This window comes from Ictalurus punctatus, chromosome 3 (genome assembly GCF_001660625.3).
Source record: "Ictalurus punctatus breed USDA103 chromosome 3, Coco_2.0, whole genome shotgun sequence".
NCBI classification, from domain to species: Eukaryota; Metazoa; Chordata; class Actinopteri; order Siluriformes; family Ictaluridae; genus Ictalurus; species Ictalurus punctatus.
This window is the reverse complement of record NC_030418.2, coordinates 25,763,961-25,791,901: the sequence shown is the minus strand read 5'-3', so window position 1 is coordinate 25,791,901 and position 27,941 is coordinate 25,763,961. Positions and strand designations below refer to the sequence as shown.

General features: G+C 38.3%; 2 protein-coding genes across 2 annotated transcripts; one reads left to right on the top strand and one right to left on the bottom strand.

Moving 5' to 3' along the window:
* Window positions 1-75: 75 nt before the first annotated feature.
* dna2 (DNA replication helicase/nuclease 2) lies at window positions 76-20,690 on the top strand. The gene is made up of 23 exons (XM_053679807.1): window positions 76-382; window positions 520-564; window positions 3,502-4,496; window positions 5,664-5,837; window positions 5,939-6,122; window positions 6,406-6,554; window positions 6,667-6,798; window positions 7,006-7,234; window positions 7,694-7,811; window positions 8,059-8,215; window positions 8,604-8,795; window positions 9,004-9,234; window positions 9,542-9,658; window positions 9,773-9,882; window positions 11,004-11,113; window positions 11,233-11,454; window positions 11,965-12,158; window positions 14,635-14,724; window positions 15,864-16,065; window positions 16,203-16,292; window positions 17,289-17,471; window positions 19,677-19,825; window positions 20,289-20,690. Exons 1-23 carry the CDS (start codon window positions 341-343, stop codon window positions 20,338-20,340), a joined length of 4,167 nt encoding a protein of 1,388 aa, XP_053535782.1. The 5' UTR covers window positions 76-340; the 3' UTR covers window positions 20,341-20,690.
* LOC108261389 (phenazine biosynthesis-like domain-containing protein 2) lies at window positions 20,549-26,017 on the bottom strand. The gene is made up of 9 exons (XM_017462284.3): window positions 25,826-26,017; window positions 25,630-25,729; window positions 25,175-25,273; window positions 24,981-25,090; window positions 22,905-22,934; window positions 22,676-22,764; window positions 22,217-22,392; window positions 21,788-21,850; window positions 20,549-21,029 (listed from the first exon to the last, which is right to left on the bottom strand). Exons 1-9 carry the CDS (start codon window positions 25,907-25,909, stop codon window positions 20,917-20,919), a joined length of 864 nt encoding a protein of 287 aa, XP_017317773.1. The 5' UTR covers window positions 25,910-26,017; the 3' UTR covers window positions 20,549-20,916.
* Window positions 26,018-27,941: the final 1,924 nt, after the last annotated feature.

Here is a 27,941-nt window from a genome sequence, read left to right as displayed (position 1 = left end):
TTTTCAGCCTTTAAATCGTAGTGGAGAAAAAAAAACACCAGAAGAAATGCATTTTGTGTGTATACGGCGCGAATATGTGAAAGGCTTGGCGTGTGTAAATGTGTGTTTGTGTGTTTGTGTTCGGGTTCAATACAGTTTTTCTCGCATGGTCGCAATTCATCTCATCGTGGTTTGGGCGACTTTATACTGCGTGGCGTAGTCAAATGAGTGATTATTATTATTATTATTATTGCATAAAAACTGTAGAGGATGAAAAGGAGTCGATCTGATGCTAAGTTCAGACAGCTAGTTCTGTATAAGCGCTAATATTCAACCTTTCTGAATTAATCATTAAATTAGGATGTCGACGATGCTGAAAATCAAGTGTAAGAAGAACAAGATGGTGAGTGTTGAGGATTTAACGGTTAAGCTTGTTTTTAAACATCTGATTGAGGCTACACAAGCTGCGAATAAAACGCTGTGGATATAAACTGAGAAAACGACCTGTTATTTAACTGTGAACCTTTTTTTATGTTGCAGGTGAGCAGTGGACTGCAGTCAGACATTTCTGCATTTTTCTCCAAGGTTAGTTATTGATCCCTCAGTAATAAACCAGGCTGCAGATGATTGCATGCCACACGTGGAGCACTTTATGGATCGTAAATGGTTGGGAGTTTGAGATATGGCCAGTGATTAAATGACTTCCTGTACTGGACCCATATATCTAGATGGTAATGACTCCAAAGGTCAGGACTGATAAAGTACCTTCCTTATTCATTCATTCATTCATCATCAGGAAATGCTTTATCCTGATCAGGGTGGCAGAGGATTCGGGTACAATGGCAGAAACACTGTGCATAAGGTGGGAATATGACTGTTATAAATTAAGCGATAAATAGGAATTAAATTGTCTCATTGACTTTTCACAATGTTTAAACTATTAACTGATTAAAACTTGTTTCATTATTATAAAACATTATTAGTGTTGGCAGATTGCTTCGGTATAAGAGGAATAAGTTATTTCAGAATGTGTTTTTTTTTTCTTCAAGGTGATAACAGTAATATTGCTCATCATATTTTATTTCTTACATAAACTTCAAACATAGCCTAAGTAACGTTTTTTTTAAACAAACGTTTAAATTGGATATTTATTTAAATGCTAACTCACTATTCAGCCACATTTTTTTTTGCCAGTAACAACAGCAAAAGTGTTAATTAAGGCTTTATTTAGATTGCATATTGGATATGTTTTTATTTTGAATATTAATTAATGCAGATGAACTTTGGCTTGGTGGTTACTTAAAGATGAAGTTCATGTTAATGAAATTGAATTCAGGAAATCATTTCACTTAAGGGAACCGTAATGTAACATTAAGAGTTAAGTTTGTTCGTAAAAACAGAAGCACCACTCACATGTTCAGACCTAGGAACAATTTAGAGTAGCCTACCAGTAAGTTTTTGTGACGTGAGAAGAAAACCGCAAAGATATGGGGAGAAAATGAGAAACTCCACACAGGATTGAATCAGGGACCCTGGAGCTGTGAGACGGCATTGATGCCCCGTGAACCACCATGCAGCGGACTGGACTCACATTTCTAGATAACAACAGCAGCAAAGGACAAGGAGCATGATGGTGTGATCAAAGCAAGAGCCCTTCCACTCTGTGCCAATTAATTTGGACTTACTGGCATCACCGCCAGAGCCACATCTCCCTGCAACACACTGGTGGCCCACTGAAGCTAAGCAGGGTTGAGCCTGGCTAATACTGGGATGGGAGACCTCCTGGGGAAAACTAAGGTTGTTGCTTGAAGTGGCATTAGTGAGGCCAGCAGGGGGTGCTCACACTGTGCTCTGTGTGGGCCCTAATGCCCCAGTATAGTGACAGGAACACTACATTAACAGCACTGTCTTTCAGATAAGATGTTAAACGCTTTGTCTAGCACCAAGCTGATGAGCAGCCTGATGGTGTGATCAAAGCAACCGCCTTTCCACTTCCACTGGGCATACTCTGTCGAAATTCCCCCTTTGACTCTTCTCTTCATGGCCAATAATACCCATCTCTGAATTGGCTACATCACTCTCCTCCCTTCTCCACTAATAGCTGGTGTGTGGTGGGCGTCTGTCTGACGTCGCATCATCCAGGAGGATGCTATGCACTAGTGGTGGTTGAGGAGATCCCCCCCACACTATGTAAAGTGCTTTGAGTGTCTAGAAAAGTGCTATATAAATGTAACTGTAAAATAAACCCTGAATCTGGAAACACTTGTTTTAACCCACGAACCCCGTAAGGCCGGGAAACTGGCCTGACCGTCTTTGAACTGTTCCCGTAAGGATGATATACCGGTTTGGTCGTCTATGGCAAATACCCGTAAGGCCGATATAGCGGCTTTACAGTGTACATGTTATCCCCATAAGGCTGGTATCCCGGCATTACTCTGCTACGATTCCTTACTTATTTAATTATTATTTTTTGACCCGGAAGGTTGATGACGTCATGCCGTCACGGCGTTATTATGTCATTACGATGAAGATGACTTTACACGTTCTGCGATTTCATTGATGAACTTGTCCTGGGTCTGATAGGTGACTACCGTTCGCCGACTCTCATCAGGCGCCGTTCAGCAACTTCATCAAGTCTTCCACGCCTGCTCAGTGTCGGCCAACATACACCAGAGCGCCCTGCTGGAGCCACTGGCAACAACAGATGCATTGTGTGTCGTGAGAAGGCTAGACACTTCGCCAAGAAAAATTCTTCCGTTGAAAAGAACAACCCCCACAAGGAATCAAAAACTGTTTTTCGTTGTTGGGAATGCGACCAATTTCTGTGCATTTGTGAAAACAGTACCCGCTGGTCTGATTATCACCAGAAAGTTGACTTTTGGCACTAAAATGCATTTATTCAAAGGCTTTGACCACGCTGATGCTCGTATGGTACTTCTAAATGAGTATAAGGATTTTAGCGAGCATTATTCATAATTTCTCTAGTTAAGAATTGTGTTCTAAGTGGAGTAAAAACACTGAACTGCTTCATTTTCAAAGTGATATTACACAAATTCATTATTATAAGTTGTTTCAAGGCCTAAAAATGTTCAAATTAAAATGTTGATTTTTGGGGCCAATTTTGGCCTGGGAGCTCAGGCTTGGCATGCTGTTTCTATGGGGAATATAGGGTTGTGGGACATAATACTGTGGGAACTAAGGGGTAAGAGAGTTAAAGCATTTTTCTTTGATCTCTTTGATTTATGCTTGGACAGTATGTACATTTGAACAGGAGCCTGACCTATCAAAACCATTGGCCAAAGGATTATTAGTATTACACTCAAGTTGGTGAGTCAGTGGTTCAGTGGTGAAGCACAGGTTACAGGATTTGTAACATGTCTACATCTACAATTACAGGGCACTGTGGGATGTGTTGTGTTTACTTTATATTTAGCCCTTGAGCTTAAAAACACATGTATACACATTGGCTTGAAGAGAAAATGGCTTAATATTCTTACCTTGTACCCTCTAATATTTTCACAGGTACAACCAAAATCCCCCAAAAGAGGTACAGCCATGTGTACGAGTGTAGATGTCTCCAATTTTATGAAGACCTCTGTTACACGAGACACAACGTTCACGCTCTTCCCTTTCACCATCCCTGAGACGCCTGAGAGTGAGAAAAAGCAACACCGCCCATTACAGCCCTTTTCTGAAGGTCCTTGCTCCCCTGTGTCCCGTAGTCCACGTTCCCGAGGCCTCACCTGCAAGACCAAACTATTATACAGAAGGTCACTCCAGGCAGAGAACAAGACAAGCCCAAAATCAGGGGACACATTTGAAGCAGAGAATGGTATTGGTCATTTTGGTTCAGTTAAACGGCTGATGCGTGGTTCGGAGACACACCAGAAAGCCAAGCGCCCCAGAACAGGGCAGTTACCAAAAAATTCTGGAAAAGAATCAAGCTCAGAGCGAGATGACTTGAGCAAATTTCTTCAGATTATTCATGAAACTGCTGACATGAAAGATGAGGCATCAATGAAAGGCATCTCAAAGAACATTGAGAGAAAGTCTGGCAAAGCTGTGAAAATTTTGACTGAGAAGAACAGTTCAATATCAACTCTGTCTGGTAAGACACTGGGAAATATGCCTTCAGAGAAGAGGAATGGTGCCAGTGGCTCATTCACAAAATTACCAAGAGTCACTTCTCTTAGAAACAGCTCCAGTGAAGATGAGAAGGAGAACATTTCTCTCAGTACAGAGCCAAGCAGGGACTTGGCTGAAATCTCCAGTGATATTCAGTCAGATCTTGTGGTATCCTACACTTCATTGGTGTGCAACAGTGATGGTGGTGAAAAGAAGGAGAATGTTTTCATTTGTGAAAATGAGATGAAATCAAAACAAGTTAAGAACCTTGATGACAGTGAAAAGGCCATCACAACCGCCGAGGAGAACTTCAGTATACTGGACGACAGCTGGTTTAATCAAGAAATGGAGCAAAATTTTGAAGAGCCAGAATATAAAAAGTCCAAACTTGAGTATGTATTTGCTTATTTTTGTTTGCATTTATAATATTGAATAACCTGACATTTGTTCAGTTTAGGTTGGTAATGCATTACATTAAAATTCCATCACCTAATATTATTTACTGCATTAGTTACCAGTAACAAGTTTTATACCATAGTGCTGTTGAATTCTTGATTCTGATTGGTCAGTAATTCTGGCTGTACAGTAAACCACATGTTTAAACAAGTAGGCTCGTTCTAATGTGTTATTATTTCTGTAATAACACAGGGACTTGTATGGCGTAAATTCCACATAAATTGATTTTTTAAAAAATTGTGTAATTATTGATATGGTGAAGTTTTCTGTGAGGAGACATTTATTTAGCGTTTGTGGAAATAGTCTTTGGTGTCATCACTGTAGCAGTCAGAGGTAAAGCTGTTCCTTAAGGTTTTCTGCAAAGGGAAAGTCTTCAGGACAGAGGGTGTTGTGTTTCTCGGTAAAATGAAAAGCTGCACTTATTGTCTTATTAACTTGAGGAGCGTCTGGTGAAGGAATGACTGTTTATAACGGTTATAAATTAAGTGATAAATAGGAAGTAAATTGTCTCATTTACTTTCCGCAGTTTTAATTGTTAAAACTATTAACCGATTAAAAAGTACATTGTTTTTTGATTATAAAAAAAAAACATTATTAATGTTGGCAAATTGCTTGGGTATAAGAGGAATAAAATATTTCTGAATGTGATTTATTTATTTTTTTCTTTTAGGGTGATAACAGAAATATAATCAAATATCATATTTGATTCCTTACATAAACTTCACAAACATAAGTAATATTAACAAAATAAGGTTTTTTTTTTTTTTTTTTTTTTTTTTTTTATAAACATATGTTTAAATTGGATATTTATTTAAATGCTAACCCACTATTCAGCCCTAATTTTTTTTGCTAGTAACCAAAGCAAAAGTGTTAAATAAGGCATTATTTAGATATGGACATGTTTTTATAGTGAATATTAGTTAATGCAGATGTACTTCAGCTTGGTGGTTACTTAAAGATGAAATTCATGTTAATGAAATCGAATTCAGTAAATCATTACACTTAAGGGAACCTTAAGTAACATTACTGTTGAGTTTGTTTGCTAAAACAGAAGCAGCTCTTACAGATTTTACAAACATGGTGTATCTTTCTTTGAATTTTAGAAAGAAGGGAAGCATTCCTGAGCATGTTATTCTGGCCTCTGGACTACATAACCGGTACTGGGTTCTAGATGTGCAAGAAACCACTGGAGCCCAAGGCTACGATGAGAAGCATTTAACCATCACTAGCTCAAAGTCATCACACCCTACAGAGACCTGCATTCTAAAGGATGGCTGGTAGAGAACTTTATACCGTAGTTAAAGAGGGATGTGATCTCAATGCCTGCACTTTGTTGTTTAATAGGTTTACTCTTTGTTTGTATTATTTCTTATTTAAGGGAGAACACTCCAGTTGCTGTAGGGGACATTGTTCATCTGGAAGGGGAGTGTGTTTCTGGTTTATGGGTGATTGATAGGGACTTTGGTTACCTGGTGCTTCTACCTGATGTGCTCATCTCAGGGACCAGCATAGCTAACAGTGTCCGCTGTATGAGACGAGCTGTACTTGGAGAGATGTTTAAGGTAAGAAAACACGAGGTATTTGATGTATGATAAAGCTGCAGGTAGTTTGATTTGAACCACATGTCCTCTTGCTCTGGTGTGTTTATGGGAAAGTAGCAAAGCAGCTGTAGGGGATAATGTGTTTTTTATATAGAAGGAGTACTGATTATTGATGGATTCATGCAGATCCAGAGTTTTCCCAATGCCAGATTTCTTAAATACATGCAGATTCGTAGGTGAATTATAGCCAAATGTTTTTCAGATTATTTCATACCTGTAAACATGATCACTGTTTTACTTGCAGAGTTTGGATGGTGGAAGCAAGCAGATGCTGAACGGGACCATAGTTCATGACATCTTTCAAAAAGCTGCCATGTCCTTAGACTTTTCTCGTGAAAAGCTAGAGAAACTGGCCAGTGAAGCCCTGCTCAGCCCAAACTACCTTGGACAAATGTAAGCGGCATTAAGACATATAATATTATTAAAGGCACCTTATGAGCTGTCATTACATATATGTATATATGTTTGTGTGCATATTCAGTATATGTATATTCTCTTTGACCAGGTACAGTCTGAAACTGACTCAAGCAGACATGCAACAGGAGGTGGAGGAGTATCTTCCTGCAATTGCTGAGTGGGCCAAAGTCTATCTCCACTCCTCTCCACAGGCCAGGCAGAAACAGCTGACTTTCAGACTGTGAGCATTATTCTCTCCTTTTATATGAATAAAATTGATGCAGGATAGAAGAAAAAGTTTAATACAACTTGATCAGGCAGGTGCTGTTTCAATTGACTATAAATGTAAAGCAAAATTCCCCAATACTTTTTTTTCCCTTGGAGATTATTTTCGTAGGTAATAATGCTTTTGAAATATTATTCTCATTAGTTATGTTTCTTTTCTCAGCCCCAGTGATGGAGCGCTGAGCCGGCAGGACTCGGACTGCAGCATCACTGTCACTAATTTTGTGGACATTGAGGAGAACATCTGGTCTCCAAGGTTTGGTCTGAAGGGAAAAATTGACGTGACTGCAGGGGTAAGGATCCACCGGCGAGGCAGGAAGCATGTAGACAAGATTATACCATTGGAGCTGAAGACAGGCAAGGAATCTAACTCCATTGAGCATCGTAGCCAGGTAAAAGACTGAGGAGAACCTTGCTGAACCTGTTCATCTGTCTAGGCATGTGTTTAGTCAGAATAGATGTAATAGTAGGGGTGTTTTACAAACTCAATCTTTATTTTAATTTTATTATTATTTTTTGAGTCGAGGCTTATGTTCCTATGTACATTATCACTGACTTTTTAAGCAATGGAATGAAAAGAAAATCAGTCAGAAAAGCATCTATTTGGTCACATGAACCCACACATACACATTATGCAAAGCTCATACAATATCTGAAAGAATTCAACTGCCAGAATGACATCCATAAAACAAAGTAAATGAATACAAATAAATGGCATTTAATAATTTCAGCTGATTATAACATTCATTCTGAAATGTTTTCAATAATGTACAGTATATCCAGGCTCTGTTTTTGGTTTGGTTCTGTTAATCCTTACAAACTCATGTTTTAAACAAAGTTGGATATTTCAGGTTATCTTATATACTCTTATGAGCACTGAGAGACGGACAGACGCCGAAGCGGGTTTTCTCGTCTACTTGAAGACTGGCAATCTACACCCAGTTGTGGGCAACCACATGGACAGAAGAGGTTTGTACTATCTTAAGAATACACAAGCCAAATACCAAATGTTAGAATAATTAATTGTTGAGTTGTTTAAAGGTGGGATCAGAGATTACATGACAAGGCTTCTTGTAAAAATATGGCAGCATTGTCTGTATCGGGGAGGGGGGATACTGAGATGAGACCCAATTACAACAGAGATAGGACTCTATGTGCCTGTCCATCATTTTGTATGTCACTTCTGATATTGATGCTTTTCTTTTGGTCTTCATAGAGCTGATCAAACTGAGGAACTGTCTGGTTCATCACCTTCGCAACAGTCTCATCAAGCTGAAGGGCAAAAGCCAAATGGCATGTTTACCTGAAGTCATCTCTGACCAGCAGGCCTGCAAGTACTGCCCACAGAGAAGAAACTGTGCACTTTATAACAGGTATTACACACGCCCATAATGCGGTGTGTATTTTGCTTATTAACAGTTTTTTAAAATCTAATTAAGTGCTAAATCAATATGGCAAGTTATAAAACTTTATAAACATTATGTTGGGCATTGCTCACATACATTTACAGATATATAATATAAATCCCTGGTTGTCCTCTTACTGACTAAGTTTTCTTTTAATTCCTTGGATTTGATAAGGGCACTATAAGAATTAAAATTTGTTTCACAAATGTCATATTTAGCTCTTTGGATCTTTCTTATTCGCTGACTAGACTATACTTGCTCTCAAACAAGCATCTATTAACCATTAGTGTCTTGAAAATTATGAGTCATTGAAGATGTACTTTTTTACTTTTTGGAATTCAATTCATGTGTCCAGAGCTGTGGAGAAGGCTCCAGGTGCATGTCCTTCTGAAGATCCTCAGACTTTCCTACAGCTTGAGAGTGAACATCTGAACCAGCTTCACCTGCAGTATTTCAGTCACTGGTTGCTGCTCTGCAGCTTGGAGGCACTCACCATGGAGAGCAAGGGAGGACGTCGCAACATCTGGCTCCAGTCTGCTCAGGAGAGGTGGGCATAGAGATATGGATTATCAAAAATAAATTTGTAAATCAAGAGGAGGGGAAAATAATTTAATATTATAATACTATTTAGACTTTCTTCCAATGTAGAACTATACTGACATTCGGAAATACACTCTGAAAGACAAGATCTACAGAAAAGTGACAGCTGCTGCATTAAACTAACCAATCAGTTAAATGTCTCTGCTGTCCCTCAGGGAGAAGAATGGTGGCTGTGTTGGGAACATGGTATTGGCAGGCAGGGTGACTGCTCTCTCTGATGGTGTTTATGTGCACCACTTTAAGCGCAGGCAAGGAGAGCATGTACTCATCACACTGCTGGTCGGGGACAGGGTGGTGATCAGTGACCAGGACTCCAGGTTCATCGGTATAGCTGCTGGATACGTCACCGAGATCACAAACACAGGAGTGACATGTTCTTTGGATAAGTAAGTCACAATCTAGTTTAGGTTGCCCAGTTTTCTTTTTCTTAGATTAGCTTAAATCTCATTATTATATTCTCAGATGTCTATATTAAACCATTCGTATCTGTTTGGTATAATTTTTGATTCATTACTTAAATTCCCAAATCCTCTAACTATAAAGCTTTAAATGGCAGTGCTCCGGCCCACCTAGAACTATCGTCTGCATTTACCCCTGTCCATTTGTTATCAGAATTTCTTACCTTCATTTTGAGAAACGTGCATTATAAAATAAACCTACTGTTAACACAATGACCATTTTTCACTGTTTTAGAAATCTCTCTAAGAATTCTTCAGATATGGTATTCCGTCTGGATCAAGATGAAGGCGCTGGAGGCTTGAGCACTCATCTTGGAAACCTCTCCATGCTGATGGAGAACTCGCCAAAGAGGTCTGCATGCTTATACACTGATTCGGCGGTGTTATTTTTAAGGATAATAACTGCATTCCTGGCTTGATGTCTACTGATCAGTCATGGTTCTGACTGTGTTGCTCTGTCTGACAGTGAAAGGCTGAGGCAGCTCATTGTGGAGTTTAAGCCTCCTCAGTTCATCGATAGCCTCAGCAGTGTGCTGCCCCGAGAGGCCAAGGACACTGTAGCCAACATTCTGAAAGGTGTCTTAGTTTATATTCTTGTTTCATGACTTGGGCTTGGTCCATAATCTGTTCTTATTGCTATTTTTAAGCAACATCTGTGTTTTTCCATAATTACCAACGATAACTGTTTTTACTTGGGCTGCAACTAAAGATTATTTTCATAATCGATTAGTTGACCGATTATTTTTCCGATTAATTTGGATGGGGGCAAATTTTCAGGTTAGTAAAAATCTAATGTGTTCCGTTTCAGACGATATTACCTTTATAAAAGTCATACACTAGACCAGTGGCTCTCAAACTTTTGTGAGCTTTGGACCCCTAGCATATTTTGAACAATCCACAAGGACCCCCTCATTCCACAACAATTATAGGCTATATGTTAAACAGTCATTTCTATATACGTTGCTTTATTTTTTTTATTATTAATATTTAACATTAATAATATTAACATTAATATTGAATCAAAACGTCAAGATTTTAATTTTACATTTTATTGTTGGTGTGACATTTAATTTGACTCTCTGACATATCTTTTTTTTATTTTATAAATCAATGCAACGCTTGAACTTGTCTACCACTCATAGGTTTTTTCAAATTATCATTTTATTTGTAAATAAATTTAAAATAAATCCATCAATGAACGGTTGTCGGTTGAGCTAACCGATATTTGCGAATAACCAAGTTGATTAATTTTAAAACATCTCATTTGAATATGTTTTTATACATTTAACAAAAAAAATCTACATAATATTATTTAAACATTTTTAAAACTTTCCTACGGACCCCCTGCAATTACACCACTGACTACTAGGGATCCGCGGACCCCAGGTTGAGAAACATTACACTAGACGATAGTGTAAGTGTATAGTACGTCATTTGCGACACAACTTTAGTATTTACTCTCTGAAGCATGTTGTCGGAACAGAAGTAACGTATTGAGTAAATCTCCCCCGTGCTGCCCGCAGACCAACCAATCGATAATGAGATTCGTTGACAACAATTTTCATAATCGATTTTTATCGATTAGTTGTTGCAGCTCTAGTTTTTACCATAGATTTACCAGAGCGATTAAGCTGCTCTTTAATTGGGATGATATTTTTATACCGTCAGACATTGAGATGTCATACTCTGTTTCTTAGGGCTCAACAAACCTCAAAAGCAGGCCATGAAAAAGGTACTGTTGTCCAAAGACTACACGCTTATTGTTGGAATGCCTGGTACTGGGAAAACTACCACCATTTGTACTCTGGTAAGAATAAGAGGCATAATCTATAAATCCTATCAAATCTGTGTTTATATCTTGTTTATGAGAATAGTATCCTCATGATGTCACATTCAGTACCTTTTACATATCTGTTTGTTCTTCAGGTGCGTATTCTGCACGCCTGTGGCTTCAGTGTGCTCCTGACCAGCTACACGCATTCAGCAGTAGACAACATTTTGCTGAAGCTGAAGAAGTTTAAGGTAGGCTTCTTGCGCCTGGGCCGAGCTCAGAAAGTGCACCGTGACATCCTGCCCTTCACCGAGGAGCAGAATCGGACCAAGGGAATCAACACCCTTGAGCAGCTGGAGGATCTCTATAACCAAGAGGTACACATAATGCAGGCTACAGCAAAAAATCTGAAAAAGCCTGTATGTGCTCATGTCTCTTTTAAGTAAAACATAATATATCGTCCATTTTGATGAATTGATTTACTTTTCTGGGAAAACCCCCCCCCAACTTCCTGCTTAATGTATGTTGCCAAACTGTTGCACTTATACCCATCTTAACACACATGCTGTTTTAAATTAGTACAGTTGCTTTAATATCTTGTTTGTGTAACTCTGTATGTTGTGAACGCATTAAAATATGCAATACGTCTCTGACCTTTGGGATATTGCTAAATGTGCAACCTTAAAGGATAGGTGGAGTGTAGTTGACTCAAATGGGGGAAAATGATTGCGGTTTTACTTACGCTTGTTTGGGACAGGATAACATTCCTTTCTAGAAGGTCAGTGACATGAGGTGCTGTACTTTATTTGTAAATGTGTTACCTAAAAGCAGAACTCTCATCCTTCTCTCATCCTTCTCTCATCCTTCTCTCATCCTTCTCTCATCAGCTTGTTGTAGCCACTACATGTATGGGTGTGAAGCACCCAATCTTCAGCCGACGGCGCTTTGATTTCTGCATTGTGGATGAGGCGTCTCAGATCAGCCAGCCTGTGTGCTTAGGACCACTCTTCTATGCCCAGCGGTTTGTTCTTGTAGGGGATCACCAGCAGCTGCCCCCCATTGTCCAAAATGCTGAGGCCAGGTACTGTTTATAATTTTCACATAAAGACAGTGCATGTAATTGTTTAGAGTAGAATACAAACAGCTTTATTGTCCATGTGTGTTTTCACACAGCAGGAATTTGTTTCTGGCTTACAGGTGCTTCTGATACTTGCATTCAGTGCCACACACAGTGGGGTACAACATGTAGTAAGGAATTGTATTAAAGTGGAAAAAAGAACAGAATAAAAGGATATAGTAAATAAAGACAAATATAACAAATACACAGTATAGACAGTATTGCATATGTCCAACAGGTATGTAAAAAAACAAAACAAAAAACACATGTGAACCAGTCGATTACAAAGGAGCAGCAATATATTGCCCAACAATTCCACTAAAAATAAAATTATTGTCCGTATTAACTGTTCATGAGGGAGATAAAAACACTGTGGCTGCATCCGAATATCCCTACTACCCTACTGTACTGTAGGTGTAAAGCAGTGTGCCAAAGGAGTTGTATGTTTTTGAATTCTAAGTATTCATAAAACAGTAGGCAAGAAATACCCGGATGACCTACTGCTTCCGGAGATATTCTGCAGTATGGAAGCAATGGACACTGTGCTGTCCCATAGGGTAATGAGACTGACATTGGAAGTGCTGTCCGAATCAAAAATGGCGGAAGGCAACGTGACGGCTCTTTTTAAATTGTAGGTATCATGACAATGCCAACATGGCAGAGGTAGTACGTCTGGATTGTTTAGGTACTGTCACAGTACATGATTTTGAATGCAGCCAGTGTTTTTGTGTGTAGTTGTTTTAGTGCAGAGTGCTCTATTGCGCCTTCCAGGGTGGAGGAGTTCAATGAGGTTATGGTTCAGGTGTGTCAGATTTTTTTTCTTTCCGCCTCCTGACCCTGGAGATGTACAAGCCCTGTAGAGTGGGCAGGGGTGCACCAGTGATCCTCTCAGCAGTCTTAACAGTCTGTTGAAGCCTTCTTTTTTCTGATATGGTGGCTGAACCAACCTAGACAGTTATTGAAGTGCAAATGTACAAATTTTATATTAGCAAATGTAACATTTAATAACAGCTACAGTCATGTGAAAAAATAAGTGCACTCCATGGAAACTGTTGGCTTTGTTGACATATTTGGAATAGGAAACATTTGACCACTTTTGAAACAGTGACTATTAATGAAGTTGATATGCTTGAACAAAACCACAGGGAATCATTTTCAATCATTGACTCAACAGAAATATCAGTAGATGCAATATTCTGTGGAAAAAGTAAGTACACCCTTTGTCTCAGAAGCTAGTATTGCCCCCTTTAGCAGAAATAACTTCTTGTACGTGTTTTGCATATTTGTCCACCAGTCTCTGACATCGGATTGCTGAAATTTGTGACTACACTTCCATGCAATATTCTTTCAGTTGCAAGATGTTTGAGGGTTTTCTTACGTGTACTGCCCATTTCCAATACCCCCACAACATTTCAGTGGGATTCAAATCCAGGCTTTGCACTCTTTGACTTGATGCAGAATCATAGTTGCATCAATAAATGCAAGCTCTCCAGTCCTTGAGGCAGCGAAGCAATCCCAAACCATAACATTTCCACCACCGTGCTTCACAGTTGGTATGAGGTGTTTTGACTGAAAAGCTGTCTTTGGTCATCGCCAAACATGTCTGCTGTTACTGTGGCCAAACAACTCTATCTTTGATTTGTCTGTCCAGAGCATATTATTCCAAAAGGCCTGGTCTTTTCCTATGTGCTCACAGGCAAACTGTAGTCTTGCTCTTCTTTTTCCTTCTTTAAAGGCTTTTTCCTGGCACGTCTCCCATGCAGATCAAATTTGTGCAATCTCTTTCTGATTGTAGAAGCATGCACTTTGACACCAACAGTTGCAAGATTTACTAGCAGAAACTGTGATGAAATTTTGTGGTTCTTTGAGCTTTTTGCATCAGTCGTTTGAAAACTGCGTGACTTGTAGATGATTTTCCTTACAGTGGAATGATGTAACCAAATAATTTGGAGATCTTTTTTAAATCCCTTGCCAGCCTCATTGGCATCCACAACCTTTTTTTCTGAAGGCCTTATAGAACTCTTTAGATCTTGGCATGATGACACCACACACCTCAATACCAAAGGGAACACCTGACGCTAGATATGACAGGGGTATAAATAAGACAGGTTCCACCTGCACTCCCTAAGCAGGTTCTAATCACTGGCACCCAATCTTGAACACCTGATTAAAATTTTATGGATTTGAAGGTGTGATAAATGTAGGGGTGTACTTACTTTTTTTCCATGTGACTGACCCGTTTTTTTTTTTTTTTTTTCTCAATTAAATTGTGCAAATTACTACAAAATGTCAATTCATTTGATGGAGTGTATCACCTTTATTAATAAGCACTGTTTCAAAGAGGATCAAATGTTTGCTTGTCCCAATATGTTTAAAAAAAAAATTTCTCTGGGTGTACTTATTTTTTCACATGACTGTATATTTTGTAAATTCTCCCCAGGGCTTTGGGCATGGATGAGAGCTTGTTCAAGCGCCTTGAGCACCACAGTCAGGCTGTAGTTCAGCTAAATGTGCAGTACAGGATGAACAGGTGAGACACTACATGTCTTTTGCCATTAGACAAAAATCTTTTAGATTTAGGTAAAGCTCACATCGACATGTTTTATTTCTACATTAACCCATATCTTGATGAAATTAATGAAATTTTAATTGCATGTGGAATGAATCAACATCATTTAAGTATTAGATTTTCAGGACAGATACGTAAAAAAATTTTGTGATAAATGTAATTCATCACATTAATTAGTCTTGCATTAAGGTACTATGTAGTAATGAAATGTAGTTAACAAATAATTTAGTAATTATAATGTAGTTAGACTATCTCACCCCAAATATTGTCCATAATTACATGCTCAAATTTCAATATACCTGTCTAAAAGGACACTGTTAAGCTATATAATTGGAATATTACAAAATTTTGCACAACTATATTATCTGCGTGTAATATTTTCTTCAGTAATATATTACACAGACAATTTCAGATTCAAATTCAAGCAACATGCCTTTTGATTTAGTACAGAATTACTCCAACTCCAAATGTGATTCTGGCTCTCCAAGATGGTTAGCTCCATATTGGAAAGAAACATTCTACATAATATATTTATACTTATCCTATTTATATATATATATTAATAAAGTTTTATTAGTTGTGCATTACAGTAAAATTTACACAGTATGCAGAACTGTATTTTAAGAGACTTTGACACAGTCATGTTTCCCTTACATAAATTAAAATTTTCCTTCACTGGAGACAGTCAGTGTTATGAATGTACTGACCATACTAGTGATAAGAAGAAGAAGAATGTATTGTGACATTATTTCTCATGATTTGTGTATTATATATTATCCTGTCACCCAGCATTTGATTACAAGTCATACTATGTCCTACCACACTGGCAAGTCTGGGTGACATCAGAAAAGAACTGAATGCATTTTGAGGCAAGAGTGTGGGAATTTATTGACACAAAAAGGGGTGAGAGTAAGATAGGCTCTTTCTTGTTAATCGACTACATTTGAGATACGTGGATGATTGTGTTCTTTGCTAAAACATTCCTTTATAAATCTAAATATCATGGAAGATTGATCAGGATTCTGATTGGTCAGGGAGAGTGTACTGAGCGGTCTGTATGGCTGCTGTAAATCCTTTGCATTTTCTTTTGTGTGCTGCAGCATGATTATGTCCCTGAGCAATGCCCTGATGTACGAGGGCAGGCTGGAGTGTGGCTCGGAGCGGACTGCCAACGCTCAGCTACAGCTGCCCTGCAGGACCGCACTAGAGAGTGAGCTGTGTATGTGTCAGCCTCAGTACACTGCCTGGGTCCACGCTGCGCTCGAGCCTCAAAAATCTGTTTGCTTTTTGGACACGTCACAGGTCTACTTGACTTCCTTTGTTGTTGCTCTGATAACCTCATGATGTATTAAAAGTCAGGCATTTTTAATGTTTCATTTTTTGGCATTTGAGAGACATTAGACATCTTTTCCCTAATTGTGTGCACTATGTCACTGCAGGTTCCAGCCCTAGAGACTGTGGAGAAAGGTGGAGTCAGTAATCACACAGAGGCCATCTTGGTGCACACGCTTGTTAGCCTGCTGCTTAAGGTTATATAGTAAAATCATTTATTCTAAGCATAAATCTAATATGTCAGACTGTAAAAGATATTTAGCACTCATCAGCCTTCCTTTTGCAGAGCCTATAATCTGGCATACCCAATCCAACTATTTAGTATCTTCAGAAATCCTGATTTGCTGAATCAGATGTGCTTGGCTGTGTTCAAAATGGCATATTTGTAACGCTGCATACCACTATAACAGTACTATATACTACACCCCTGGGTTGAAAGCAAATGGGCCCCAGATGGCAAAATATTAACATTTTAATGCTCTTAAAAACAAATCATTGGTCAGAAAATTAGCGAGAGTTAAACAAATGTCCTCCTGAGACCTCCTGTGTCACCATTTGCTTGTTTACTTTTGTTGTTTGGGGGAAAAGGTAGAAACAGGGAAATTCACATATGTAGTCTTCTTGTACACCAAGGTAAAATCATGATAATGATAGCATAAAAAATTCAATGTTTTACAGAGTTTTTATCATATTGTACATTTTCTCCCCAACAAATTAGGGGAGACTAGTGGGCCTGTGGGATATGCTAGATAGTTGGTCAGCAGAACCATATAGAAGCTGGTAGTAAGAGTGTTGTAGTTATAATGTGCATGTTCTGTGAGCGGTTTTTCTTTTTGGTGTCAGCACAAAAGGCACTCCAGGCAGCAATTGTCTGTGTACAAAAACACCACCAAACAAGCTAGTTAGCAGTTACTTACAAGATTTATGGAAGACTAATCACACTATAACTGTTTTTTTTGAAAAATTAAATTGATGTTGTAAACATGCCATTTTGAACACAGCCCTTCATTTAGGTTTGAGAGTGGATGACTACTGGTCTGGTTTTAAAGGCTTGTTCACTATAACTATATACACTGCTGGTGTAAACAATGCACCTAACCTGCATAGCATAAATATAAAGGCAAACTTTTGTTTTTGTATTGGGTGCCTAAAACCTTGACACAAGCAGAAGTGAAATTTTATTGATGTTTCAGGCCGGATGCAGGGCAAGTGACATCGGGGTCATAGCTCCGTACCGGCAGCAGCTCAAAGCTATCTCCACTCTCTTGGAAGAAGAATCCTTCAGAGCTGTGGAGGTGAACACAGTGGACAAGTATCAGGGCCGGGACAAGAGCGTCATCATCGTGTCCTTTGTGAGGAGCCATACAGAGGGCAACGTAAGTAGTGATTCCCATTTGGTGTATAGGGCAGTATGTGAGACTACAGTACAGACAAGTTTATTTTGTAATGGAGTATTACTGCATGCTTTTTAGAGAGACTTGGTGTAGGCCAACAGTCATATAAAAAACATGAATAGTAATTTGATCTCTTCCACTGTAACTTACTGGAGCTTGAATTACCTTGTTAACTTTAATTTCAGTTGAAGACAGATTCCTTTATAATGAAAGGTGGAAGGCAAGTCCAGTACATTCTGCACTTGAGTTTATTTTGGTTTGAAGTTTTATATTTAAAACAAGGTTTACATTGATGTACCACTACATTTTCATTAATTAATTTTGCAGACACTTTTTATCCAAAGAGACTTTAAAATAAAGCATACTATAAGCTTATAAGCTCCAGTAAACAAGCTCACACCGAGATGGCGACCTGGATCCATCTTTTAGGTTCAACACCTGCAAAATAAAGGGTGGAAATCGGACGCAATGCCAGTCAGGTGGCAAGCAGGTATGAACCGTCCTAGACGAACTCCTGGAAACTGGAATTTGGGAAAACGGAAAGTCACTTCAATGGCAGGGCAACGGTCTGAGTTAGTATGTTAGATGGAAAAGTATGGACTAGATTAATTTGGCCTTACATTCACACACAGTAAGGGCTCTGGTATCTCACCAAAATTAGTTTCTGGTTACACCACTGTCAGCACAATTTGCTTCTGAATCAGTTTTAGACGTGAGTGTGATTTACATCCAGTGCAGCACACAGGCATTGATTTTAACCTGAGTTTCAGACAACGGTCAAGCTGTAGCAGAACATCAAGTGCATGTATATACGCCGGTTTACAGTAACTGCCCTTTTAGATGGCTACGTTATGTATCTGCTGCGAATCCTGGATAGTGTGAAAAATTTGAGCTGTAATGCATAATGGGAAATTTTGGTATTATTTTTGCCAAGTTCATGCAGGTGAAGTAAATTGAGGCTGCTGGCTGGGTTTGTCCCTCGGGCCTTGTGTTTGTCACACGTGCCGTAATGCTTCCTTCTGATTAGCTTAACTTTTTGGACTATTAAGTAAGCATGCTTTGAGGCCGTTAGTTTCCCACTCACAAACTGCACTCTGTATGCTACTACCTCTGCTGCTGCCCTCTAATGTGTAAGAGGAGTTAGAGCTCATAATGAATATTCAGCATAAATATACGATACACTTAAGAGAAGCAAATTCATCTTGCCAGTATTTTGTGTTGCAATATTCGAGACAACAAAATTCTCTCTCATGCCTAAACTCCAGTAATCTCCAGTGTGTGGAGATAGAAGTCCCCGTTATTTGCAGATGATGTTCTTTTGGCCATCCGAAATAAACCTCTGACATTTAAACATTTCACTGCTGAGTATGAAGTGGCTGGGAAAATCTGAGACCATGGTTCTCTACTGGAAGAGTGTGATGCTCCCTCCAGGTTGTCTGCGTGATCTGGACAAAACCAGAATATTCTCCAAGTAGAGCCACTGCTCTGCTGAAGTGAGAGGAGGTGGCTGATGTCGTTTGGGCACCTTACAAGGATGTTACCTGGTCGACTCTTGGTAGAGCTGTGTCAGAGACCCCTGGCTGGAGAAAATATATCTTCTGGTTGGCTTGGGAACATCTGGGAATCTCCCAGTAGGAACTGGATCTGTAGCTGGGGATATAGTCTATAGTCTGGGCTCACCTTCTCAGCCTGTTACCAATGCAGCTCCCACCAGGAAAAGCAAAAGGAAATTAAATGAATAAATCGAAAAAATAGTAAATGGATTAAAGGTATACTCAGGTTTTTCAAGCTAGTCTGCAGGATCTGGGCAAATTACCACAGATAAGAATTTCAACACATTGAAGACAATAGAACAGAAACCCTGTTTCAGAAAAGAAAAACACTTAGGAATGACAGTTTGTGAAGCAAATTTCTGTAGTATTAAAATACCTTGAATTGCATTTTAGTGTATAGCTTCAGTGTCGTCAAATTAAAATAAAACTAATCCCATTACAGTGTACAGTATACAAAGTGTTGGTTCTTGTATGTGGAAATCTCCCATGTGCTACAGACACAGTAGGTAAACCATTGCAATACCACATTACTTTTATTGACATTTGCTGAATGCTCTAGTCAGATGTGTCCCCCCCCTCCTTTCTCTCTCTCTCTCTCTCTCTCTCTCTCTCTATGCGTGTGTGCGTGTGTTAGCTGGGAGAGCTGCTGAAAGACTGGAGAAGGCTGAATGTGGCCATCACCAGAGCCAAACATAAGCTACTGATGCTGGGATCGGCTCCTACGCTGCGTCTCTATGCTCCACTGGAGAAACTTCTCACTCACATGCAGCAGGAGAACATGATATCCTTTACACGTGGCTCTGCTTTTTTTTAGTCACTCAGGGTCTTCTTTAATATATACTGTACCATCCAGTACATGGTAAAGTTAAAATGGGGAAGGTCTAGTTATCATCGTTATGTAGGCTGACTTGTAACTGATGGTTAAATAACCATTTAAAGTAGCAGTTTGTAGTATTTAGAATAATTTTGGAATGGTTTCATTGAAATGACAAACCTTCCTCTTCCCTCCTGCCAATGCCACCACTCATTGAAATCTGCCTAAGGTGGGTCGGAGCTAATTTCGAGCCCAGGAGAAAAAAGTCAACAGAATTCTTAAATGAAGAAACTAGTGTGAATGGTTTTGTATATTATTGTAAATAACACTTTTAAGGTGTCCTTGAAGTTACTTGTTTAAATGTGTTTCTTGACCTATGATAATCATGTCTTAACCTACCGATAACCTTGTTCTCCTTAACTTGGACTACATCTTCCAGCTGCCACCTGCTGCTCATGAGGCACTACCTCGCATCAAAATGTGACACAAAGTGGACACACATACTCTTTAGCTTTTTATTACTACCTCACACTAATTGAGTTAAAGACCCATACACATGGAAGTTTCTTTGAACCTGAATGAGAGTTCTGACTGATAAGTAGATGGTACATTGTAATACCTCATGAGTAATAATTGACTTTCTTTTAAAAAAAATTTTGGTAGGGGGGATTGTATGTAATTCTTACCTCATTTTAGTGTTTTCACATGCTTTTATTCAGATGAAAAATCTTTTATTTGTATTTTTTTTACAGATATTCTGAGCCAAGTATTTTGTATGTAAATAGTCTTGTGCATTTTTTTTGTGTTTTTTCCTGTAATAAAGTTATTTAAGTACTTCTTTTCTAACTTTGTCATGACTAAAGAATTAGACCACTCTGTTAAACCTCTGTTCTTACAGCACCACAAACATTTCCTATGATTAATTACCAGATTAGCTTGCTGGAATAAAATCCATCAGTAAAATTGGCAGTGTACAAAATTAGTTATACATTACTACTGATTAGTAGTGTACCATATAATATGGCGAAATGTTTTCATAGTGAGCTCTATAGCAATCTCTCTAGAGTTTGAGGATTCCATGAAGGAGGACCACGGCTCGGCCAGCGATGTCAACTCTGTTGTCTCCTCTCAGTTCCAACTCGAGCTCGCCGCCACGGCTGGAGCACTGGTAGGCTGCCACACAAACAAAAGACAAAGCATGCAGAGCTGTGAATAATTTGGAGCAGTGTTGTTTTGTCAGTTTCACCCTATTAACCCTAAGAAAAATCTTAATGCCTTCTATCTCTGCATGTCTGAAATGAGCTATAATTGAACTCTTTTTATTATGAATTTCTGTCCAAAATTAAAAATTTCTTTTGATTCTCAAAGGGTTTGTTATATGTATCTTTCTATTTTATTTGCCTTTGCTCAGGGATTAATATATTTTTTTAAATTATCAATCAGGAATGATTGAGGTTTTATTATTAGCTGTTTCTTATGGTTCATTCATATTAATTAATGTGATCCACTCTCAGCAGCACCTAATAGCTAAGCATTACACTATGCACTGCATGTGTTTTTATAGAGAGCACAGAAGTGGGTGGGATTTATAGATTGGTGTTCCGTACAGGGTGTTTGTGGCCAGTGTTCTTGGGATAGGTTCTGATTCAACCACGACCTTGACCAGGAAAAAATGCTTGCACATTTCAATGAATGAATCTATATTATTTAATTGAGGGGCCTAAATATAAATAGAAATATGTTTACAATTTATAATTTGTACATAGTGGTGGAGTTTGTGTCCCCATCATTTTAATATTTTGTTATTTTAGGGAATTAAACTGATAAAGGAGTCATCAGAAAACAACTGAACTATTCATAAAGATGATGTATATGAAAATGTTTCAGTTTTTGGTAGACTAAAAGGCAGATAAGATTTTAGGCATCATTACCTAACATTTTCTTCTTTCCCAGTTTCTCAGACCAGTAAGCAGCGAGGACGGTATGTGAAGAGCCTTCAGGAAATAAAGAAAAATTCAGAATGTCAGGTAGCTGTTCTGACCAGTGCAAATAGGGACCATTAGAAAGAAGGCATTTTTAAATCAAAGTAGACTAGCAATGTGTAGCATTATAAAAATTTTCATTATGTAATGTTAAATGTTCTCAAAGTGTTGAATAACTATTACATAAGGACTAATTTGCATTTTGTGCAATACTTAAAACAAAACTAGTTTATATACTGTTGCAAAGAAAAGACATGTTTATGTAATGAGATATGGAGCCTGTGGGGATGATGTTATGCATGCTGGGGACAGTTAGTGGGCAGGATTTTGTCCCTGTGTCACTCTCTACTAGCAGTAGTGTGAGGGGTAGGGGTTTACCAGTCACTGGATCTTCAGGGACTCCGACCCATGGTGCAAAGTTACGGGAGTAAAAGTCATATCCTGGCTGTGAGGTTGGTGCTCCTTTCACTGTGATGATGAGACTTATAATCCTTCCACTATCTTCACTTTTCAGCAGAGACTCACTCACCGGATTCAGGGAAGTAAGCACGGACCTTCAAGCAAAGTTAAATTCTGGATTATGTCTACTTCAAATGATGACGTATGGACAGTTTTGGAAATAGAATAACCTACATTTGAAGAACAAACATGCAAATTGCAAACTTTATCAGTATGATTCATCAGTTGATGAATAAATATGCAGTTTTTCTAGCCAAATAGTTTCATAATCAAAATAATTTCATGTCAAGATTTAAACAGATTATATTATACGATGTATTAAGGTGAACAGACTTGTAATTTAGAGTTCTCTTTTCATTGTTTAATAGTCTCCTGTACCTGTCACATGTATCATGCAAATGCACTAGCAGTTCCTTTGTGGTTTTACAGTAACACACCTCTTGAATAGGCAATTCTCCCACAGCAGCCTAGAAATTTTTAGGAAAATAACCATAGGAATCTGGACTGGATTTTTTTCAGGTACTTTCAAAACAAAAAACAACTTTTGAGTGAGACGATAAGTCTGAGTTTGCTGATTATGTTAAAAGTTATAAAAAGGTAAACTTACCTTAAGAATGTCATTAAATTTCTTTCTGTCCTACGTGTAAAATATAAACACATGGAAAATATCATCAAACATATAAATGGATAGATTAAGATAACATAAAAAGAATGCACTGATGTATCGGGCAATAATTGGTGTATGTATACAGTTTCCTCCACTAATATTGGCACCCTTGGTAAAAATTAGCAAAGAAGGCTGTAAATTATTATTATTATTTTTTATTGTTTAACCATTTGATCTTTTGTTAAAAAATTTCACAAAAATACTCTGCTCTCATGGATATCAAACAAATGCAAACACAACACAGCTTTAACAAACAAGTCTTTGTTAAATATAGGTGTGCAACAATTATTGGCACCCGTTTAGTCAATACTTTGTGCTACCTCCCTTTGCCAAGATAACAGCTCTGAGTCTGGGGGTGGAGAATACATGGTAAGGGATATGGGGCCATTCCTCCATACAGAATCTCTCCAGATCCTTCCCATTTCAAGGTCCATGCTGGTGTACTCACCTCTTCAGTTCATCCCACAGGTTTTCTTTGGGTTTCAAGGCAGAGGACAGGGATGGCTATGGCAGGACCTTGATTTTTTGGTCAGTAAACCATTTTTGTGTTGATTTTGATGTATGTTTTGGATCATTGTCCGGAAGATCCAACCACAGCCCATTTTAAACTTTCTGACAGAGGCAGTCAGGATTTCATTTAATATCTGTTGATATTTGATAGAGTCCATGATGCCATGTATCCTAACAAAATGTCCAGGACCTCTGGCATAAAAACAGCCCCAAAACAATAAAGAGCCTCCACCATATTTAACCATGGGCATGAGGTACTTTTCCATATGGCTACCTCTCTGTGTGTGCCAAAACCACCTCTGGTGTTTATTGCCAAAAAGCTCAATTTTGGTTTCATCTGACCATAGAACCCGATCCCATTTGAAGTTCCAGTAGCGTCTGGCAGACTGAAGATGCTTGAGTTGGTTTTTTGATGAGAGTAGAGGCTTTGTTTTTAAACCCTTCCAAGCAACTTGTGGTGATGTAGTTGACTTCGGATTGTAGTTTTGGAGACTTTCTGTAGTTCTCCAGAGGAACCTCTGCAATTCTCCAGCTGTGATCTTTGGAGATTTTTTGACTTCAACCACCCTCTTCACAGTGAGTTGAGACAGTATAGACACACGTCCAATTCCAGGTGGGTTCACAACTTTTCAATTTGCAAATGTACTCAGAGGAAAAAAAGGCTCTTGCAATTTAACTAACTGTATTAATGTGCACACTGATCTCACTGTCAGGAAGAAAGGAAAAATTGCAACGTGTTGGCTACTGGGCCTTCTGTCATACATTCTAACAGAAAAGTCACAGAACAATTAACATCTGTCCGCAGCCTCCATTTGGTCATGGGGCCGGACTTTGGAAACCCCTGCTTTAAGGTAAAATAGACCCTGACCTCAGTGCTCTACAGTACTCCTAGTACACTCTGGCTGGCATTCTTCTCCAGGCTTTCTCCACACAGTGTCTACCATCAGATTAATCTAGGTTACATTTGAACTCATCTGAAAGCTTTCGGACTTTACCCGTTTCTGGAATTCCTCTTCTCAGGTGCAATACTTGCAACTTTTTCTTACTTGTTATTTCTTATAATACAACTGTCTGTCTGTTATTTCTTATAAAACACACTTTTGCTGATCTGACAAATAGAATTGCCTTGTTTACTCAAATAGACACTGCTAATCCCTTCCTTAGAACATGCTTTTATTGGTATTTTGGCAGTACACTTTAAAGTACTGATCCTAAGGCAATTTATAAAATACATGCAGTAAATTAGCTTCATAGGTACAGATGACAACATATATTATAGAGCATGTTCCAATTAGGAATGCAAGTAGCCTAGATTAGACCCAAGTGTCTAAATACTGTTTTGTTCTCATCAAAATAAGTTATATCATGTTTTATCAAGCGTCAGTCTAATGGTCTTATTTCTTGGTTCTCATATTGTGTAGTGTTTATTTTGAAACAAATATAATGGTTGAAATAACCTAAAGTGTCGAAGTACTTTTTGGCATTTCTATATTTGAGTGACTGTACCTGGACTTCTGGTTTATTGAGAGGGAAGTCCATCACTAATGATTCACCTCGCTGCTGCACCAGCAGCTCTCCGCTCAGAGTCTCAAAGGTAACCACAGAGTTGGTGTTTTCTGAGAAATAATACAGCTTTTCTATAGTTGAATTTATCATTGCTGCATGTTATTTTTAAACTATTAGAAATAAACTACTTTTACCTTTCTTGTAAAAGAGCACTGCTGCTGAAGCTAGTGTCGCATGGCCACAAAGGTTGATCTCATGTGTAGGGGTGAACCAGCGTAAGCCAAACCTTGCTCCTGTAAAAGACCATTTATTATATAGATTACAAAATCATTTTTGTGTATAAGGGTATTCTAAATTTGAATATAGTCTGGAAAATGCTGGTAATAGCTGTTCTTTTGCAAAAGTTACATGTTTATCTGCTTCAACAACTACCCTTAGCCATTTAAAATTATTTTCTGAGTATGAGGTCAGAATTTGTCCTTGATAATCAATCACACACACACACACACACCCCTCAGATGTGGTTATGCATGAATTATGTGATTAACCTGGGGAAAAATAACAATCTCATACACATCTGTAAAATGTTATACATATTTAATCTTAAATGAAATGCATTCAGTCTTGAGTTCAGTGCAGAGTTGAATACCTGAACTAAAATCCTCTGTTGGTTTCAGTTTAGTGATGAATGCCGTCTCAGACAAGTTCATTTCAGCTGCTATTTTCTGATAGAGCTCCACTTTCAGTTCCTGGATATGTTATAAACATTGCATGGTAAATCCTAATGCCTAATGGATTGTAGTCTAGTTTGTTTATTCTGTTATGCAACATGCTAAATGACTTACATTCTCTAAAAGACAAACTGCAGCAGGGTTTCCTTTAAATGGTAAATTAGTAAATGCATCAACAGTATATATTGGAATCTCCATTAGTGATCCTGAGTGTCCCTAAGAGTCCTGTATTAGAATTTGTAGATAGGATTTGTCATCAAAACCAGTAGATAGCGGATTTTGTGCTGGCAGAATATTACGCAACTTGGATTTTGAGCTTGGTGTGTTGCAGTGTTGCATCATTTTAAAGGGACAGCTACATGTAATTTTATAAAGCTAGAATTAACTTTTGTTTTATACTCTTTCTGTAACCTGAATATCCTTTCTGTATTTCTAGAGTGATTTCCTTCTATATATAGGGCAAGGGTGGACTGGAATGTGTTTTATTTGGAGCCACATGTAATTGAACAATAAATAAATAAATAAATAAATAAAAAAGCAATGAAGCTAGACACCACATATTTTTGGACGGTGCTCATGCAACATCACAAGGTAGCTGAACCCACTGAGGAATCCATGAGTGTTAAACTCCCTAGTATACAGTATGAGCTCACATGCAGGAATGAATGTGTGTGCTTGGTGCTCTACAATGAGCTGGTATCCCATCCAGGGTGAATTCCAGCCTCACACGAAGTGTTCCCAGGATTGGCTCCAGATTCACCATGAATCAATAAAAATTGGTTACTGTAGTTGAATGACATAATGTATTCTATTTACACACTTTTTGTGAACTGGTTAAAGCACGTATGCACTTTTGTGAAATGTAAGGTATTTGGTGATTTAGCCACTGCAGCAAATACTTCTTTAAAGCTAAATCCTTAAAATTCTAATTTTAAACAATATGCTCTTTTTTTTTTTTTTTTTAATTTTTTTTATTTATTTATTTTTTAAAATAAGTAATTATTTGAATTATGTAAAAGTCACAGCAATAGAATTTACATACTTATGGGAAGACCCAGATCAACTGGGTGGGTGGGTGGGTGGGTGGGGGTGGGGGTGTCATAAGGCAACTGTTGTGCCCAAAAATGTTAATGTTCCTGCAAATTGAGGAGGTGCTGACTATGAATAGTCTTTTTTTTTTTTTTTTTTTTTTTTTGTCGTCAATATCATAATACAGTGATGCAATAATGTAACACTTAATTATTTGAATAAGAGGTCAAGAATACTTATATGCATATACAGTGGGGGAAATAAGTATTGAACGTGTCACCATTTATTTTCAGTAATTATATTTGCTATGAGGTTATTCACATGACATTTTCACCAGACTTTGGTATTAACTCAAGAAATCCAAACATTAAAGTCCATAAATGATGTTATGTGTAATAAAGTGGAATGACAGGAAAAAAGTATTGAACACGCTAACTGAAATTTATTTAATACTTAGTGGAGAAGCCTTTGTTTGTAATGACTGCTTCAAGACACTTCCTGTATGAGGAAATTAAATCGGCCGCAGTATTCAGGTGTGATATTTGCCCATTCGTCTAAACATATTGTCTTTAAATCTTGTTCAATTGGATTCAAGTCAGGTGATTGACTGGGCCATTCTAACGTCTTGTTTTTTTCTCTGAAACCAATTGAGTTTCCTTTTGGATCGATGTCCTGTTGGAATGTCCACCCATGTCTCAGCTTCATCATCCTGGTAGATTTCAGCAGATTCTTCTCAAGAATCTCCTGGTAAAGGGCTCCATTCATCGTTTCTTCAATCATATGGAGTCTGCCAGTACCATGTGATGAAAAACACCCTCACACCATGATGCTTCCTCCGCCAAACTTCACTGTTGGTATAGTGTTTTTAGGGTGATTTGCAGTGCTATTTCTTCTCCAAACATGGTGTGTAGAATGACATCCAAAAAGTTAAATTTTGCTCTCGTCTGACCAGACTACACTCTCCCAGTATTTCATAGGCTTGTCCAAATGAGTTGTAGCAAACTCCCGATCCGAGTTGTCAAGTCTGTTCCCCGGAAACAGAAATAATTAGTTCACGTCTCGAGTCTTCGGGTTCGAGTCATTTGTTCATCCTGTTTCGATTGTTGCATGGTGCATTGCCTATGGGGCGGTCACCGGACCTATGGGGTTGTTGCAGCGCATGCCCAGTCAAGAATGAATGAATCACTCTCTGAGACAACTC

Coding starts and splice junctions, on each gene's coding strand:
- dna2 (XM_053679807.1), top strand. CDS start 341: ATGTCGACGATGCTGAAAATCAAGTGTAAGAAGAACAAGATG. Junction 9,659..9,772: donor ATGGAGAACTCGCCAAAGAG/GTCTGCATGCTT, acceptor TCTGTCTGACAG/TGAAAGGCTGAGGCAGCTCA. Junction 11,114..11,232: donor CTACCACCATTTGTACTCTG/GTAAGAATAAGA, acceptor TTTGTTCTTCAG/GTGCGTATTCTGCACGCCTG.
- LOC108261389 (XM_017462284.3), bottom strand. CDS start 25,909: ATGGAGATTCCAATATATACTGTTGATGCATTTACTAATTTACCATTT. Junction 22,393..22,675: donor TTGCATGATACATGTGACAG/GTACAGGAGACT, acceptor CTTTGCTTGAAG/GTCCGTGCTTACTTCCCTGA. Junction 21,030..21,787: donor GGGAAAGAAGAAAATGTTAG/GTAATGATGCCT, acceptor TTTGTGTGGCAG/CCTACCAGTGCTCCAGCCGT.